This window comes from Falco punctatus (genome assembly GCF_963210335.1).
Source record: "Falco punctatus genome assembly, chromosome: 7".
NCBI lineage: Eukaryota > Metazoa > Chordata > Aves > Falconiformes > Falconidae > Falco > Falco punctatus.
In genome coordinates, this window is record NC_137587.1 from 23,753,639 (window position 1) to 23,772,541 (window position 18,903).

Below are 18,903 nucleotides of genomic sequence, written 5' to 3' on the forward strand. Positions count from 1 at the left end.
CAATACGGTCCTGGACACACTGACCACTCCCCTCCCAGAAGGCATCTCATGTACAAACACAGCCTCCCTCCCTTCCTCTCATGTAACAGAGGGCTGAGGTCCACCATAAAAGCCATCAGCAGACACAACTAGGGAGTAGAATTGTGATGGGATACCACAGGGACAAACATTTTTGAAACTAGCAGCACATAAAAACTAACACTGTTTTTTACTGGCCTACATAAATAGTAAAAGGGCATGTCAAATGCTGCAGGTGTTTCTGTAGCATATAAACACCCAACTTAGCTTTAAGAGAGCTACCCAAGCACAGGGAGAGCCCTAGACAGAGTACTGAAATACTTGAAAAGCAATGTACCCTCCTTCTCAGCCAGTCACGCTATTTCCAGGTCAGGATCGGGGGTCAGATCTGCTATCACAGCACCATGCTGCAGACCATGGTGTTGGCACACCCCACAGCAGAAATCAAGAATGAAAAAGAAACAACATTCCTAGTTCACATAGCTACGTGCTAGCATGGAAAGTGTTTCCATCAACAGTTTCTGACTGACAGCCAAAAATAACACTACACTTTCATTACAAAGGTCTAATATCTAACTGACCAAGCATTAAGATGTCCAGAAATAAACCATAAAGGGATTTCATCCGTTCCCAGGTCCTGTTTAATATTTTTACCTGATTATTACCTACCACTGTATTCAATTTATAGCACACATTCAAGCCCCCGTATTTCATTCCTAGGGGAAAAATGTATTTGCACAGAACAAGTATCCATGTAACAAAGTAACAAATCTTCTTTACTATGTATAATACTAAATGTGTAACAGACTTTTTTTAAAGCAATGTCACTCCAGGGAACATATTTGAGGGAATTTACTGACAATGTTTTGGTGATAAAAAAATCATTTAGTCTGTAACAGAATGACGGATGGCATTAGGAAGAACATTGGCTACAAGGTATTTAAAGTTTAGGCAAAGGAAAAACTGCCTTCTGTATAACTGTACTTGCTTTATAACGATCAGCAATTATTTGTGCATAGCAGCTCTCTGTCAAAGCATGCATTGTGATGGGCACCATACAGGCACAGAACAAAAAGACCACTCTTTGCCTTATGCTAAATAACAAGTTGCAGATGTGATTAATATAGTTTATAAAAATTGGAAACTTTAAAAAGAAAGCATGATTTTATGAATTCCCCTATTAACATCTTTTAACATCTGAATATTCTATAAATTTTAAGATGCAAAACCAACATTCATCTGCTATTGTAAATTAAATGAAAGAAGCAATGAACAAGTAAAGCTTGTATGATAGTTTAGAAACAACCAACATACCCTCTAGTTCCAGCCTTTGCCCCCAGCTTTTCAGTTTTGGGGACTCTTAAAAAATTTGGGCTGCGATTTGCGATTGTACACATTACAGTACTTCAATCCAGTTGAACTGAAAATTTTCTGCAGGAATGCTTTCTTTCTAAAGCACCTAAGAGATCCTAGGAGCTCTGGCAGCACAGGTACCTGTTAGAGGCGATCATGACATGTGTGTAAAGAGGGTGAGAAGGTTGTGTGACCACAATATGGAAGTGATATAAGAAGCTGGAATAGAAAAAAAAAAAAGGACTTTATCCCCACTGACAGCTTTAGTCCTTTCAGCATCCATCAAGGTTACTTTAAGCCTTCGTATATTTGGTATTTGCCTTGAAGTCATTACATCTGGACAATTTTAGTCTGGGCTAGAAAGCAAGTTCTCATGTCAGATCCTTCACAGACAATATCCAACCATGCCCCCTTCCCATTTATAATACACAAATCCATCTTGAAATGCTTTTGCTGACCTCAGCTGTGGCAACGCAGTACAAGGAACCAATGGCTTGTTGCCTTTGGGGTCAAATACCACAAGACTGCTCTCTGCCTTCCCATCCCATCTGTTACACCCCCACAGGCTGAGTAGATGGAATTACTTAAGTCTCTTCCACATTTCCACTCTCACCTTCGTACGAACATTTCTGTTCTAGCACCAGATTAGCTTCTCCCACGTGCAGGAGGCTTTCCACATTTCTGATCCTACCTTCCTCTCCAAACTATATTCCTTATGAAACAGCTGGCCTACACCCACTGTATCGAAGGTTCTCCTGTTTAGCACACCTTATCTGACAGACTTATAGGCTCTGTTTAATGCTGTAATGATGTATGCACTCTTAGGCACTATTTAATGCTACCCATTGGGGAAAAAACACCAAGACACATGTGGTGCAAAGTTCCTCATCAGGGAAGGTTACACTCCTGCCAATTCAGTCTTTGGCCTCTCTTCCCCAGCTGCTAAGAAACACTCATTTTAACTTATGCCTACAGGACACCCTACCAAGTCCACTACATAATTGCAAACAGGCAGCCAAATGCTGTTGTGGGAGAAACAAGTATGTCATTGATGCACAATGAAATACATCACCAAGTTGGACTTTTAAATACTTTCAATCGCCAGTGAATGCTGCAAGACTGAAACAAAAGGGTCCTATGCTCTGGATAACTTACTTATCATTACCAAATTGTCATTTAATGTTAATAGTTAGCACTTGTATACTGCTTTTTATTTCTAGAAAGCATAACGGCTATTTATTTAACCAGCAAATGCTAAGAATGACTAACAATACAGAAGAAAATAAAAACCAAATATCTCCAACACTAAAGCAACACTAAGCAACCAAAGGTTAAACTTAGCTTACTTCAATGCTGCAACTCTTCTTACAGTATGCCAGTATCTGTTAAAAGCTATTCCATTCACAGCTGTACAACAGATAAGAACTACAGTACCCAAACACCCTTTTAAATGAAATTATGGACAGAGTGTATTTTTAATCTGTTACCTTTGAGTTAAAGGTAAAATATATTGAAAATCTGTGAACTACTTTCCACCTTTTCCTTTTCTATTAGTAGTAGCAGGTTTGGTTGGGTGGAGTTTTTATTTTGTTCAACACTCTCTGGTACCTTTTATCGAAAAAGAAACAACATCCATAGACAAATAAGAACTTAAAGAGTCCAAAATATGCTAGTGCACTGCCGGCTAAATGAGTAGGATAGTTTTCTGGCTGGGCAACTCTTCAAGAATCATTTGCTCTGCTACATGGAAGAGTTATCACAGAAGTCAATGCAGTCAGAATACACGAGGAGCTCAGCTAAAAAGAAATGTGCCATCAAAGCAAAGACGGGCCCTCAGAGCTCGTACCGCTTTCCAGACCATCCCTGCCTGAAGTGCTACTGCATTTCTGTGACAGGAGGAGTAAATTACCAGCCGCTGAAACTGGGGCTGCGCGCTGCTTCTCTTTTTCCTCCCCGAGTTTCCAAAGTCTGCAAGGTTTTAATTATGTATTATATCCAAACAACACAGAGCATTGTGCTACGGCATCTTCTTGTTTGTGGGAGTTGTCTTCAAGCCGTACCGTTTAGCTTTTGGGAATTCTATTGGAGCCAAGCACGCCGGGGAGGGAGCGGAGCCAAGCGACAATGGGAATATCCGGCTCTGCCTCCCGCTGGAAAAAAACAGCAACAACAGGAGGGGAAGGGAAGATTCCCTGACGCTGGACGGCAGCTGTCCTATTTCGGGGAGCTCAGGAAGGGGGAACTCAGCCCCGCAGCTCCGGTGGGAGACTTTTCCACGAAAACCTTCCAAGCTCTTCAGCGAGCCGGAGAGCCGAGCCCTGCCGCTCCCCGACCCGCACCGTCAGGCTGTTCAGCGCCAGCCGCCCCTGCCTCAGCCCCAGCCAGGCCACCTCCCCGCCGCCGATGACAGGACCAGCGGCCGCCGATGGCCCCTCGCAACCGCCCGTAACTGTCCCGCTGACGCGGCTACCGGGACCTCCCCGCCCGGGTCCCTGCCCCCGTCCCCCCGCCGCACCTTTTGCTGAGAGGCCGGACCCGCACGGCCACCTTGACGTTAGCCATGGCCCAGCTCACGCCCGGCAGCCGCTGCCGCCCGCGCCCCGGCCCCACATCACGCCCCGGCGCGGCGCCTGAGCGCCCGGGGAGGGGAGGAGCGGCGCCGCCCCGCCCGGCCCGGCCCGCCCGAGGGGGGAGGGGAGCGCCCGGCCCGGCCCCCGGGCGGGGAGAACCTCCCCGGACGGAAAGGAGGGGTTTCGGGGAGACTCCCCCCAAAGCAGCCGCGCAGCAGCCTCCCCCGCCCCCACACCGCGTTTCTCCGCCCGGGAGAGCGGGGCCTCCAGACCAAGAGTCGGTGCTTCCACGCCCCAGGCCCCCGGCGACACCCGCGCTGCCCCCGCAGCAGCGCCCGCTCGCCGGCAGCCCCGTAACGACCCGCGTTTCGCTCGCAGGGCTTCACGCCGACGGTCAGGCAGATGGGTGCTGCCACGGACGTACTCCCTAGGGGCTACCCCAGAGAAACCAGTTTGTTTCAGAGGAAAACTGCCAGCCCAGCCCCACCTACCGTTTGATCAGGTTTCTTTTCCTAGGAACATGCAGGCAATCAGAAAACCAGCACCGTTTAAAGCGCAAAGCACTCCACGTTTAATTAATTTAACGGTAATTTAAGGAAGGCAAGCGCCAAAGGAAAACTCTCAAGTGTTTTAAACTCCTTCAAAAACCTCTAATCTTTATCTGCGTTGTACTTAACGGTGTAAAACAAACTTTTGAAACTGAAATCACTGTCAACCTGTTGCACTTACATAGGGTTTGCACTTAGAGAAATATAAAAACCACCAAAAGTGTAAAAAATATTTGCTTTTTAGAATATCGTCCCTGTCAGCTGCTGCCATTATTGGGAAGAAGTGAGAGCAAGTAGCATTGGCATAAACAAGATTCCTGCTTGGTTTTTAATTTTTAACTGGACTCTTTCTGGTTTTGCATTTCAAACTCTGAGCTATAGCTGAATACTGTATAGGACTGTTTTTCAATCCATTTTAACAACTTCTGTTTAAATGGCCTTTTAACTGTACTATTTATTTGTGCTTTAAGTACAGTTCTCCTCATGAGACTATTTGCCTTATGCTCCAGAAACAAGTCTAAATGAAAAAGACACCACAATACAGAAACCTTCCAGACCGAAATATGGGATGGATCCTTTAGACTCAACACTTCTCCCACTTCATGAGCCACCACAGAGACACTAAAGTAAGTATCTACAAGCTGTGAATCACTGCTAACTTCAATAGACTTATCCCCTTAATCATGCTGAAGAATCAATTGGTACAGCACTCACAAAGAGTATTGGCTAAACTCTATCATGCCCATCGTCAACTGTCTAGTAAGATACCATAAAAGAAAAAAATATGCTTGACTCTTTGGGAACGGCAAAACCACATTTGTCCTCACTCCAAGGAATTATAATGACCAAACTAACCAGAAATGTTTTCATCCAACCTCTGGAAGCATTAATTTGCCCCACCTAAACCATCACTGTAACGCAATCAGAGAGAGGTTAAGCCTGCGATAGATACACAGGACAACTATTCCAGAAGTCTGGATGCTGTTTCTTCCCATTTCACATGCAAAGTATTTTCAGTAAAAATGCCAGCTCCCCTGCAATTGTGTGGGAGACCTTAGTTTCCACATCTGAAACAACAGTAACATGGGATTTTGGACTCAAATGTTGCAGTGATACATAGCAAGTGTTCTCACAAAGATCCCATTAAAGTTTATGGGACTCAATTGTCAGTTCTATTCTCAGATTCTATCTACTGACATTCTGCTTGACTGAATTCAAATGGTTACTATCCTCTTAACTTTTCTCAACAGCCGCAGAAAGGAATATGAGCTACACTTACATAGTTCACTAGAGAATTGTTAAGCTATACACCTTGTCACCACACTCAGCAGAATGGTGTGGTCTACAAGGATTAAAATGGCATTCTCAGAATATTTCAGATACAGAGTAGACTGATCACAAGTAAACTCAGATCAGAGTGTGCTCAGAGAACGAAAGATTCCTCCTTAAAAGTAGAATTAAGTAACTACAGTGAAATTTGTGTAGTACCGAGCCATCTAGTGGTTACTTTCAAAAAAATAAAGGTCTCATTTTCAGAAACAGAAATCAACAGGTTGGATATACAAAAAATTCAGCTAACAAACAATCAGTAGAAAGGCATACATCGGCATTGCTTCCGGTTTGTTTTATATCCCAAATACAAAACTGGACATCCTTCAAAGACAACCAACTATCCTGGTTTACAGATGTTCTGCCAATGACATTTTACCAGCAAATCTCATGACATAAGAGTTGCTTAGGTTGCAAACTGGAACAATCGATGCTTTTGCTAAATTGCCAGTTGTAATCGTGTCACAAGAGTCTTACTGTAGATGGGGCACAGAAAATGGGGCAAGCAACAGAAAAGGAGAAACTGAAGAATGTATTTGTCCTGTCACAGAAGCGTAGTTTGCAGATCAGTAGACCTGCCATGTATCACAGACCCTATTCCCTGCTTTCCCACAAAACCACATCATAGCCATAAAAACTAACTTAAAAGTAGTTTGGTTTCTTGGTTGGAACTCCTATGGAAGCATAAGCAGTGATCTAAGACTTTGCACTGTTCTTTTAATTATAGGATTTTAAAACAAAACAAAAAGCAAGAAACAGCTCTTGAAATCTAGTGCTTCATTGAAGTTTTACAGTGACATACAAAATACAGCGTATTATCAAGACATTTATAAAAACTAATACAGACACTATAGCAAGTGCATAAGAAATATCAAAACAAGTTTCCATTGAAGAAATAGCCTCCAAGGGAGTATTGTCCAACTATTTCAAAAAGGAACTCCATCAGTCTTCTCTGTAGTCTGCCTTCCTATGAGCTACTGTTCATTGCCCCCCCCCCCCCCCCTTTTTTCCCCCCCAAAAAAAGTCATTGAAGAACTGTTACAGAAGAACAGAAATATAGCTACCTACAAAGGCCCTGTTGGATTAAAGCACAAATTTGTTGTGGGTTTCACAGACTGTAAGGAGGTAGTTCTTTGAAAAGCCAGCCCATCTAATGAAAATTTTTTGTTAGGTTCAAGATAAGCCAAAGTCCAATTCAGCAGTATTGCAGATGCTGTCAGAATATACTTCTTTTTGCAGTTCTCTCCATTTCAGTATTTGCTTTGTCAGATCCTCTAACTCCATCACGAGCAGCTCTGTTTTTGTCCAGGCAGTGTCCTGAAGCAGAAAAGAGCTAGAGTTCATCTCTATACATCCTGTCAATCTAGCAGGACATAAAAACAACCTATACAATGAAACAGCATTGAATTCTTAATGCTGGAGGAGACAGAAGGCTCAGGTCTTCTGATACTCACCATATCCCTCATGATGTTCGGTATCCGAGGGATGCTTCTTAAAGCCTGCAAATGGCTTTCAAGCTTCTCAATGAAAGTCACAGCCTCAGCCAACAACTCTACTATGTATCTGTAATAAGAATGAGCACCCTACTCAAAAGTTGTGCAAAACGAGGATTCAATACTTCCAAGCTCTTGTTTCCCCGCCCCCCCATGGGTGGTCTTAGTCCTCTAGTTTTATACAGGTTCCTAACCATCTAATAATTTCTCGGCAATTACACTTTTATGACTCTCGGCAACAAGTAGGGCAGGAATTACAGAAGTTAATATGCATTTCTTCAGTAACTGGACTAGATTTTTAGACAATAAGAAGGATTATATTTTCCAACTTGTACTATGCATGCCTGGGAATCATTGACACACTTATTCTGAGCAAGTGACAGTGGAAGGAAGATGGCAAATGCTTAAGTAAGAATTCCTACCTATGCAGAAGCATAACAAATCAAGCATTCAAGACACCTATTCAAAACAACGCATCACAAATTGTTCTGTAATCTTCAGAATACAAGACCAATAACCTAAGCAATTATTCATGAAAATATGTATCACCACCTTTCTAAGAATTTAGCAATTAATTACTAACTTTTAGCTGAGGTTGTGCTACCTTTTACTACAATTCCTATAAATGGAAAAGTGAATGCAAGCATGCAATTCTTATGCCTATTAGTTCACATTAATTTGGACTCATGCAAACAAAGAACTATTATTTTCTATGTGCCTACTTGTGGAAAGTAGCCTCAATAGGCAGGCTGTCTTGACATTTGGGCTTTATCAGCCTCTTTCTAAGACATTTCTTGTTCTTCAGTACGGCTTCCAAGTGTCTGTTCATATCTTGCAAAATCTCACATTTTTTGCCTGTAAAATAAAATTGCAAAGTTGAACTCATTGTCCTGCTAAAACAAGAGCAAAATTTCTTCTGGAGAAAGACTGAGAAGTCGTCTGATCTATTGCACTGGACAGGTTACATTTGAGAAAGATAACATTTATCAGAATTATTTTTGTTGGGATTATATAGAACTTAGTATCAGCATGCATCTCAAAGTCATAATATCTACTTTTTAAAGATACAGCTTTGTTGATTGTTTTACCTTATCTATAGTTTTAACTGTCTTTGAGATGAAACCAACTTCTTAAAACTATACTATGACACTAAAGCGTTACAATATACTTCACTAGCCTAACACAGCAGTAGTAAGCTAGAATGTTTTCAAGCATCCGTCAAATCATAGTTAGAAAAGTGCCAAATAATAAAGAAATTAATACATTGCTCCTACAATACTACAATAAAAACCCAAGAGATTTTAGGGGCATACAGATGCAGCAAAAAACCATCAAGTTCATGGAAAAGCAGCAAACTAGCACACAGGGCAAGGGAAGCAAGTCAGGTTACTGATGATCTCTGAACTCCTGATGCTGCACTGACCCTGGGAAACTGACCACACACACACCCCCCTTTTGTGGGGAATGAGTTACCCACAGAGCTGCTATTCAGACAGCAGAGGATGAAAGTTCAGATAGTATGGAAACATTTCTTAGGGGCTGATAAAACACCTGCCATCTCTAACAAGCTGTTCAGTGGAGACAGCTGCAATAACTTCTGGAAGTGTCACACAGTCAGATAAAACCTTAATATGCTGATGAAGTCACAACACTCTTGGTTTTTCTAAGGAAAAACTGCACTTACCTAAGTAAAAATGGTGAGCAATGTCTGCTGTCTCCTTCACCAACTGCAGAATTTCAATTTTCAGTTTCTTCTACAACAATAGTAACATCAAATGAAAATGCATTTATCCAGATACTGTTGACTTTTTAGGCGTGGGGGAGGAAGTAGAAAGGGAGAAAGCGGAAGCATGGGGGACAAGGCGCAAGTGAAGGAGGGAGCATTTGCATGAAAGCATGTTACCATGCTCTACAGAGGGTTTTATTATTTGGTGAGGCTTTTTTGGTCAATAGGAAAAGACTGTTAAAAAAACAAAAAACAATTTGGTGATTTATTGGGAATTTGTGCTGGAAAAGACAGATCCTGCAACTAATTCATAAAACACAGAAACTTACATCTCCTACAAAGCAGTTTCATAGTCTATGTTCTACTAACAAACTTTTCACAGCCTCAAACTTCCTCCTTCTGGCAAAGATTGGTTTATGGTGCATTGGGTTGTTTTAATGGTAGGAAAAGCACCTTCAGGTGAAACTCCTACCTTTAAGTCTTTCCAATGATAAATCAGCACAAGAGCAGCAGATACCTTCTTGTGGCTGAAAGAATTTGTGGTACTTTTGGCTAGACAAGAGAAGACTGAGGAAAATACAGAAGAGGATCACATATCAAGTCTCTCGGGACACACAGAGAACTGTTGCGTTGCTTTTCTTGATCAGTGAGGAAAGGACAAAAGTAAGCCTGCTTCACTCATAGCATATTGAACATCTGTCAGAGTACTTCGTATGTGAAATCCTTCAGCAAGGGAGACTGAGTAGCCACCTTACTGGGACCTCAAAACTGCTCATTCCTTCTGCCCATCAATACAGGATGATGGCAGCTGTTTAACTCATCCTCCAAAAAAGCAAATGATGAATTTTTAACACTGCTTTGCAGTAAGCCTTTGTAACTGCTGAAGCACACACTGCACAACTTAATAAGCACAAGTTTTTGTACCAGCCAGAAAATCCTCAGAACACATTATCACAAAATACAAGCCAATAGCCAATTCAGTCAGTAGGAAAAGACTGAGGTTACCCCTTGCTAGCCAACAAAATGGTCACACTGTCTATAAACAAACTCGTCTTCGGGAATTCAAGTCAACTACCAATTCTTATTTGTTCTTCAGTTTCCTCAGAAGACTTCAGGTAACACTTCAGTCACAGATGCAGGCTGCTGCCTCTTTCCAGTTACACCAAAACCTTTTGTTTCATAATTCTGGGGTATTTTTACAACAACTCAGTCCACCAGGGAGGAAAAGTGCCAACCACAGTTACACCAACTAAACTGTGAAAAAAAACCCAAAACATGAAGCAATAGCACATGGCAGTCCGATACATCATCGGTGCCATGTATTATCTCTAAGTATTGAAGCTTTGAGTGTGCACTGACAACAGTGTACCTCTGGCTGTACCTCATCGATTTCAGCTTGAATGTCTGCTATTTTTTCCATCTCTGATAATTTCACGAAGCAAGGGGTTTTTCTACAGGTTAAATCCAATGTCTCCTGTGAAAGGAAAACAACGGGGAAAAAACACAGTCAGCAGCCAGGTCGTGCCAGGCAAATTCTCAAGACTGGCTTTTAATAGTCTAAAGTTACTGTTAATTTCTCACACTACGCCAGACAGCAAGTTTCACCTGATCAACTGACAGAATACACGCACCGCCTGGGGAAAACGAACAGGAACGTGGAGAAAAACGGGCCGGGGTAAACAAAGGCGCTGCGGGGCCACGGCCGCTCGGGAGCACCGCCCAGAAACCTGACAGCCCCACCGCAGCGGGAAAGGATTTCTCTCCCTTTCAAGTTAACGCGCACACACTTACACACCCGCAGCGCGGCTCGGCACCGGTAACGCGGCGGCACCCCCAGCCACGCAGCCCCGGCGCGCACCCAGGTGTGCGGGCCCGCAGGCCGCGCCGGGGGGCGCCGGGCACGGGCGGGAGCGGGGGCCGCCCTGCAGCGCCTCAGCCGCGGCTCCTCCGAACCTCGCGACCTCACCCGCCGCCCCCGGCCTTCGCAACCGCTCCAGCCCCCCGGGCCGCTACCTGGCTCACGACGCCCGCCGCCAGGCACCGCGCCAGCAGGGCGGCCGCCGCCGTGGGGTGCTCGCCCTTCCAGGGGCGGCAGGCGGCCGCCGCGTCGCTCGGCATGCCTCGCCACAGCATCCACTCCGGTGCCCCCCGGGGCGTCCTCCGCACGGGGCCCGCCGCCACGGCCGCCGAGCCGAGGGGGTGGCGCTTGGCCCTGCCCAGCATCTCGGAGGCCCTGGCGGAGCGCGGCGGCCGCCGTATGCGGGTGGCCGCCATGTTGGGTGTGACGGGCCAGGGGGAGCGAGCGGCGTCCGGTTCCGGGGCAGCCCTTAAGTGCGGTCGGTGCTCGAAGGGCGGGGGCGGAGCGCGGGGGGCTGCGCCGCCGCGGAGTGTGGGCGCCGGTGCAGGTGGGTTGGGCCGCGGGTGGGGGCGGCGGCGCCGGGCGGGGGCCGGGGCGGTCGGGGCGAGACCGAGGCGGGGGCCCGGGGCCCGCGGCGGCCGTTGCTGGCTGCGCCGCTTGCCGAGGGCCCCGCTGAGCCGCTCCCAGCCGTCGCGGCGCGGGGCGCCTCCTCCCTTGGGCAGCCGGTCCCGGCTGCGCTGGGCTCTGCGGCCCCCCGCCTGGCTGCAACCCTGGCGCGGCTCCTTCGGCCTGGGGCGCGGCTGAGCCGGTGCTGGGGATTAGACCCCGCTGGGGCTGCGCGACGTGGGCGTCGTACGTCGGCATTTAGAGTCGCCGCAGAGGAGCCAAGTCCGTAAGTGGAACAGATGTTTCCAAAAAAGCAAATAACCCCCTGGCACTGACAGCGGGTGGGTGCTGGTGGATGCCGTCACAACCACGGCCAGCCTCCGCGGGGGATCGCCTTGCGCCGCTGGGCCCTGCAAGAGGCAAAATGCGGAAAGCGTGCAGGTCTTCCGCTTAGTCTTAACTCGATTTGTCGCGTCATTTCAGTATTCAAGCTGCCTTCATTAAGGCACCTTAAACTAGATAAATCTTTTAAGTTCTAGGTTTTAGTTAGAGGGACATGAAAACGCAGCAGTGGAACGGTTCAGCATGTTGAAATACATGTAGCATTGAAGATGGTGTATGTAAAAAGTCATTTTACATTTGCTTTATCACAGAGACTTTGGATTGCAGTTCTCTAGTGCAGAATAACTGAGAGAAACTGGCAGAGGCTGTCACTCAAACTCTGTACGCCTGCAGAGAACTGTTAGGATGGGCAATAGCGCATTAAAAGCCCACCTGGAGACAGCACAGAAAACCGGAGTGTTTCAGCTAACAGGAAAGGGACTTACAGAGGTAATGTAACCATAGGGGAAATGTGGCTGTTTCTGTGCCTGACTGGTGCTTCTGGAGAGAAGTTTCCCGCCTCAGTGTCATAGTGCATTGCATGCATGTATTTCTCATAAATAGTGATGGATAATACTATTTCAAGAAGGTTTTTTTCCTTTTCATAGAGCAGATTTTTCCTTGCACTTGCTTCTGAGTGAGGATTTATCTGTCAGGGCACCTGTATGCTTATGAGCTTATGCTTTTAGAATGCATGTGTGTTCAAGAAGTACTAGTTATGATGTTTTGCTTTTTAAAATAATAAATAAATATATTAATAAAAGAATAAAAATATTTTTTAAAATAAATTTGAGGGAACAAATGTAAATTTTATAACCGTATTGTTACCTAGAAAGACACTCCACAATCTGTCACATCTAGATATGTACGCTGTATTTAATTGTAGTCATATGAATAGTCTGTACAGGTTGTTCACTGGGCTGTAAGCATCCTGAAGTTTATTAAGTCAGAAATTGTCATGACTTTGACTGAACTGCAGAAAAACACACAGTGTCCTGGGGCCAGAAGTCGAGTAACAATTCAAAGCATAGCCAAAATAACTCTACACTGCAGTAATTTTTCCAAGACTTTCCTAAAGTGTCTTCTTCCACTATCCTACCTTCTGACTTTGCTTTTCTTGTGCCAAACCAAAGGAGAATCAAAACCACTGTTGCCTGAGATTCACTGGTGCGATTTTCAGGTTTTTCTTCCTTTTTTTTTAGCTCAGTGCCTAGTGCAGATTAAAGTAGTACAGGATGTAAATAATAAGAAAAATGCCTTACATCATTATTTAGAAAGTAAGACAAAAAATTGCCAGTCCTGATCTGCCAAAATCTAGATGTGTTAACTAGCTGTAGAATATTTTTAAATGAAGGCAAGTATAAGAGAAACATACAAGAGGACTAAAACATAAATGAGCTTGTGTCTTGGTGTGCTTCCTTCGCCCTTTTTAATTTAAATTCTTTAGGTTAAAAACTGTTCTTCCTAGATGTTAGGACTGTCTAGTTTGTATCCCTTTTCCCTTCTTCAGATGAATAAATATTTATAAAAATATGTATTAAGTAAATTTGCCAACTTAGTTGCACACTGTGGTGATTGGACATTGTGATACATATGACTTTATAATAGTGATACAAATTTCAATTAAAATTCTAAGGTGTGTAACTTGAACATTTGAAGTATTTAATATTTTTATTTATATTTATAATAAGTGTATTTAAAATTAATTAATATTAAATACAACTATTTAAATGCTGTATCTTTCTTCTCCCCCGTAGTTTCCTGAGGATCTGCAGAAGCTAACAAGCAACTTAAGGACAATAGACTTGTCAAACAACAAAATAGAGCTCTTGCCACCACTCATTGGAAAATTTTCCTTTTTGAAGAGCCTTGTTCTAAACAACAACAAACTGAGTATGCCTGCTAATTAATACCTCCACAGATTTTTAAAATAATAACCTGACTTTTTTGATCAGAGAAACTAAATTTAACAATTTAACTCTCACGGGATGTAAATAGGGAATTTAGTTGCCTGAACTGAAATCTTTGGAATTCACTTACAGTCCCATAAATTCTTCAAAACTAGTTGCCAGCTTAGTTGTATTATCAGTTTTACAATGACATGTAAGTGCTTAAAACCATAATGCTTCTGCACTATGACTTGTCTGATCTGAAGGTTTAACAATGTCAGGTGGTTTAGTACTTGCACAGAGAACAGGTAGTGAAAATGATCTGTAGAAACTGGTGCTAGCCATTCAATGGTTGTTAGTTTCTGTTGAACGTCAAACTTCATGGAAAAGTTAGGATGAGGTTAAGGAACTTAACTTTTTTTTTTGTGGAATGTATTATCTGCCTTTTTGGAAAAAGAAAAGTAATTTGCAAACCTCTTTGACTCTGTAGTGCAAGTCAGGAGTGCTACAGGTTATACATGTGTGTAGGTAGCATGAGGGGTGAATAAATGCCAGCAGAGCTTATCTGGTGAGGCTTATATGCTGGTATGATATGATATGCTTTGTCTGAGAACTTACTTTTGAGTGTGTTGAGTAATACCTTTAAAGCGCTGCAGTAGACCTGAAGCTGTGAACTGTGTGGTACCTCAAATGTCATAGAATACATTGGCAAAGTGGTTAATAAGGAGCGCAACTGATAGGCTAAAATCCTCTGAGAGTAGTGTTTTCAGCCTGTGATTTGAAGGTTTGTCTTATCTGCATACGATTTTTAAGATACTTATGAAAGATGGTTAAAAAGCATGTATTGTCAGTGGGCTTAAGTTTCTGTGCAGGGTTCTGTGCCTTAATTGGAAAATGGGGAGGAATCCTGTGAGAAATTACTGTAATATGGCACCGTTTGCCATGCAGAAGCTTATTTGAATTAAATGGGTATGAATGTTTACTGCTCTTTGTTTAGGTCATCTCTTTGTTATGTCATTTATTTCTAGCTGCTTTACCTGAGGAGCTATGTAAACTGAAAAAACTGGAAACACTACACTTGAATGGCAATCACTTGAGGCAGCTACCAGCTGCGTTTGGACAACTTTCGGCTCTCAAAACCTTGGGCCTTTCTGGAAACCAGCTTCGGGCTGTGCCTGTGCAACTCTGTGGTCTTCGCCACCTGGATGTGGTAGATCTTTCCAAAAATCAGATTCAAAATGTGCCCGACACTGTGGGAGATTTGCAGGCTATCGAACTCAATCTGAATCAGAATCAGGTCTGGTAACTGACATATTATGGGCATGTAGATTTAAGACATGGTTTATCTTGGACTTAGTACATTCACAGGACGTAAGCTGAGACCATCAAAACTTTGTAGCTAAAAGCCATCTCCCAAACGTAACATAAATGAGGGGTCATAACTAGAATTTATGTAGTGATACATCCAACTGCCTGATTTGACTAACAAATCCTCAATTTAGTCATACAGAAAACTGGTTGAACAGTTCTTCAGTAGGAATCTGATAAAGACATGTAGTTCATCTGTCATGATGGAAGAAAATATTAGTCTGAAACAACTGCAAGTAATCATGGATCACTAAAGTTTTAATCCCATTATTTTGTTTTTTAATTTCTACCAGATTTCCCAGATCTCAGTGCGGATTTCCCACTGTCCACGCCTCAAAGTCTTGCGTTTAGAAGAAAACTGTCTAGAACTCAGTATGCTTCCTCAAAGTATCCTCAGTGATTCCCAGATCTCACTGCTTGCAGTAGAAGGCAACCTTTTTGAAATCAAGAAACTCAGAGAACTGGAAGGTTATGACAAGGTTTGTGTATTTTTTTTTATTTTTTTTTAAAGAAGCTTCTGGTGATGTCATAACCCAGTACCTCCTCAGAATACTAAGTATTTATGCTAGTGAATAAAAGCATGATCAGTCTATCGCTGTTGTCACTGTTCCTGGATTTGTAACTAACATCTGAGAAGAATTTCAAGAGTTCTTCAAAGATTAACTTTTTCATAGGATTCAGGATCAGTGTTCTTTCATCAGCATCTTTTGAAGGGTAGCTAATGATAACAAGTGTGTGTCTTCACTTTGATCAGATAAAAATTAATGGATGCTTCCTATTATGCAGCATTCTTAACTGTTTAACGTTAGTTCATCCTTAACACTTGAGATTTGACTGTTGAGCATTGTAAGGACTTTCTTTCTCAAACATGAATCTGAATTACAGCAAATGGCAGAAAATTTGGGGGTTGGATTTTTTTTGTTTGAAATTTTCAGTGTAAAGCTCTAATGGTTATATCTGGGAAATGAAAATATGCAGAGTGCTTTTGAGTCTGAGAGCAGAAGCTTAGCTGCTTTCAATAGTAATGAATCTTGTATTAATTTCCGAATCTTACTTTTTTTTGGTTTTTTTAGTACATGGAACGATTTACAGCTACAAAGAAGAAGTTTGCATGATTGTTATTCTGACCCTGTGTATTCCCAGTAAGAAGAGTTAGTGACTGAAGTACCTGCTTCACTGACTTAAACCATGACTGATGAAGGAGATCATCAGAGCACTCCTCCCTTAGTAGTCTGATATGGTCTGTTAAAGCCATGTCGAACCAACTTGAACTAGAGAACATGGGTATTGAACTGATGAACCTGCCCAGGGTCCAGTTTTTGAATTTTGAGCCGCTATAGCTTTTAACACAATACTTGCTCTCCTTTTTCAGGGCTTGTTCTTTCACAGCAAAAGGGAATGAGCATTTCAAAGTTGCTAGTTCTCTTTTGTCAGGAAGCTGGCTGTTGATGTGCAAGAGGATTATTTCTTCTGGAAACACTCTTCCATGATAACACGTGGAAGTTCTACCACCAAAGCAGATGTGAAACATTGTTTGTCTTGCAGTAAGCACTATTCTACAGAGAACTTTTACAGATGAGGTTTTAGTTTATAACCTGTATAAGGTTTTTATGAAGCACAAATAGTTGTGGCTAAGTTAAGTGTTTTATTAACTGCTTCTGGTAAACAAACCGTGGTTTGGGCATCATTCATTCATATTTCACTGTGCAGGCTTTCTTTTCCCATAAGCAAAAATTGCACTACAGTCCACTTCTGCTTGAGTTGTATCAAATAAAAGACGAGGTTCATCTTCAATGTAAAAATGTTAATTTTTCAGTAAAAATGTATACTGCTGGAAAATCCTTGCACTGAATCCTTGTGTACAGAACAATGCTGAAAGTTCTAGTCATCAACCTGCTGCTACCGCCTTATTACCAAAAGCACCTAGAAAGAGCTAAAAATGTATGCAATTGTGTAACTTATACTGAAAATGGAAATGTACTTATTTTAGTAAATAATTTTCAAAAAATCAGTTCCAGTTTATTTGGTGTAACTGCTGCTGTTTTCACTTCAACAAGTAGTACTAAGCCATCACTGAAAGCTGTTACTTAATGTACTTGGTTCCATCCGTTGTTGTTAACAGCTATACTTCAGCTGCTTTGGGAATGCAGAGGGTATGAATGTGTCAACATGTTGGTAGCAATTTTATTGGTATGTACTGCACACTCAAAAACAGTGAAGTAGGAGCTGTACTAAGTACACTTTTTGGCAAGATAAGCATGGACATCTATTCCTAATAAAACTCTTACGTTAATTACTGTTCTAGACTTAGCTTTCCTACGTTAGAAGAAAGGACAGCAAACCACTTAAAGTTGCTGCTGTAATCATTAAATGTATTCAACTTCTTATGCCATCTGCAGTTAAGAAGAATGAAGTGACCTCTGTACCCATCTTTTCCCTCAACGTAACAACTATAATGAGATTAGTGATAAGTGATTCTTTTATAAGATGCTCAGAAGAGGTATCTAGTTTCCTGACCCCGTTGCTGTCTTATTTCAGTGCTTACATAGTGATAACTATTATAAAAGTTTTTTAGGGAACATCAACTCCTTATTCAAAGGATGGATGTGATCCATCATTAAACAGGGAACTAGTTTTACGTGAGAACCCCTATTCTAGGTGTTACTTTATGGAAGAACTAATAACTTCCTCTAAGAGGTAGCTGACTGCAGACAATGCTTACAAGGCTACTTTGATTTGCAAGACAACTAGAGAACTGATTTAAGAACACATCCTATGTTACCATAATACAAGGCCCAGTATACTTAGAAATTTATTCAGCTTCATACTAACAGACTTCACAGATTCTGATGTGCAAATCCAGCTGTGAATAGTTTAAAGCCTCAGGCTTGTTTTAAATTTCAGGTCCTTCCATTTGGTACCTAAAGCCCATTTGAAGTATTAGCTGTTTTTCCTAAAGATTTGCCATGTGCGAGACACCCAGAGAACAAAGCCCCTCCGTTAACAGAGTCCCCCTTTGCATTCACCAACCTGGACTACGAAGGGCATGGTCTGTCATCAATATGTATGCACTTGGCAACGTTGTGCTGTGGTGGATTTTTGTTGGTTTTGGTTGTTTTTTTTTTTAACTGGAAATATCTGCTCAGACATGCTGCTTCTCTCATTTAACATTTGTTTATCAGGATTCTTCTGTCTATTCAGCAAAGATGTGTAAAGAGAGATGGTAGATCAGAACATTTAGAAATTATGTAGTTAGCATAGCTATAAAAAAATTCTCACTGCTTTTGGAATTATTCGAGAAAGTCAACATTTCTCTTATATGATCGCTAGTACATTTAGAAACCTTTCAATTACTTATTGTTAGTCTTTCCTACCTTGAAGTTATGACAGCTATCAAAAATTTTGTAAAGCAAAAGGGAGAAAACATGCAAAATACTGAACGGTGCTGAGTTAGTCCTGGATTAACCAAATTTGTACCAGAACAGAGAAAGACTATTTCTGTTTCAAGAAAAAAAGCTGGCCAATACCCTCACATGTTTTAGACCACAGCAATAAATAACCGTGACTGCGTCACTTAGTAGAACACTGTTCTGTACATTTCAGCGCTGCATGTAATCTGTTAGTAGTTTCATATTGGGAGTTTCTCAGTTTTCCCTTCTCATCACCCTCACTCTACAACAGGTGACTAGAAAACGATTTTATTTCCATACACAATTACACTAGAAGCTTTTTTGTTTTGGAATGATTGAGGTAGAAAATGCGAC

The 18,903-nt window shown here is 42.3% G+C and overlaps 3 protein-coding genes across 7 annotated transcripts in view; 1 reads left to right on the top strand and 2 right to left on the bottom strand.

The window, feature by feature from the left end:
* Nucleotides 1-6,372, bottom strand: part of STARD9 (StAR related lipid transfer domain containing 9) — a 116,168-nt gene extending 109,796 nt beyond the window's left edge. For all 3 annotated transcript variants that reach the window (XR_013929791.1, XM_080397658.1, XM_080397659.1), the window contains exon 1: nucleotides 3,887-6,372. Coding sequence is in view for 1 of the 3 variants with exons in the window: in XM_080397658.1 (XP_080253784.1) it covers nucleotides 3,887-3,933 (47 nt within the window). In the remaining 2 variants the exon portion in view is untranslated. The remainder of the gene's footprint in view (nucleotides 1-3,886) is intronic.
* Nucleotides 6,373-6,515: 143 nt separating this feature from the next.
* Nucleotides 6,516-11,405, bottom strand: HAUS2 (HAUS augmin like complex subunit 2). Of its 2 annotated transcripts, none has more exons than XM_080397711.1 (6): nucleotides 11,051-11,405; nucleotides 10,407-10,511; nucleotides 8,996-9,065; nucleotides 8,034-8,166; nucleotides 7,273-7,381; nucleotides 6,516-7,135 (listed from the first exon to the last, which is right to left on the bottom strand). In XM_080397711.1, exons 1-6 carry the CDS (start codon nucleotides 11,309-11,311, stop codon nucleotides 6,992-6,994), a joined length of 822 nt encoding a protein of 273 aa, XP_080253837.1. In that variant the 5' UTR covers nucleotides 11,312-11,405; the 3' UTR covers nucleotides 6,516-6,991. The 2 variants fall into 2 exon arrangements, with proteins under 2 accessions (XP_080253837.1, XP_080253838.1); XM_080397712.1 differs by having other exon boundaries at nucleotides 10,419-10,511; nucleotides 11,051-11,396.
* Nucleotides 11,305-17,150, top strand: LRRC57 (leucine rich repeat containing 57). Of its 2 annotated transcripts, none has more exons than XM_080397713.1 (6): nucleotides 11,305-11,442; nucleotides 12,155-12,332; nucleotides 13,640-13,775; nucleotides 14,800-15,068; nucleotides 15,433-15,618; nucleotides 16,213-17,150. In XM_080397713.1, exons 2-6 carry the CDS (start codon nucleotides 12,249-12,251, stop codon nucleotides 16,252-16,254), a joined length of 717 nt encoding a protein of 238 aa, XP_080253839.1. In that variant the 5' UTR covers nucleotides 11,305-11,442; nucleotides 12,155-12,248; the 3' UTR covers nucleotides 16,255-17,150. The 2 variants fall into 2 exon arrangements, with proteins under 2 accessions (XP_080253839.1, XP_080253840.1); XM_080397714.1 differs by lacking the exon at nucleotides 11,305-11,442 and adding an exon at nucleotides 11,485-11,787.
* The last annotated feature ends 1,753 nt before the right edge of the window (nucleotides 17,151-18,903 follow it).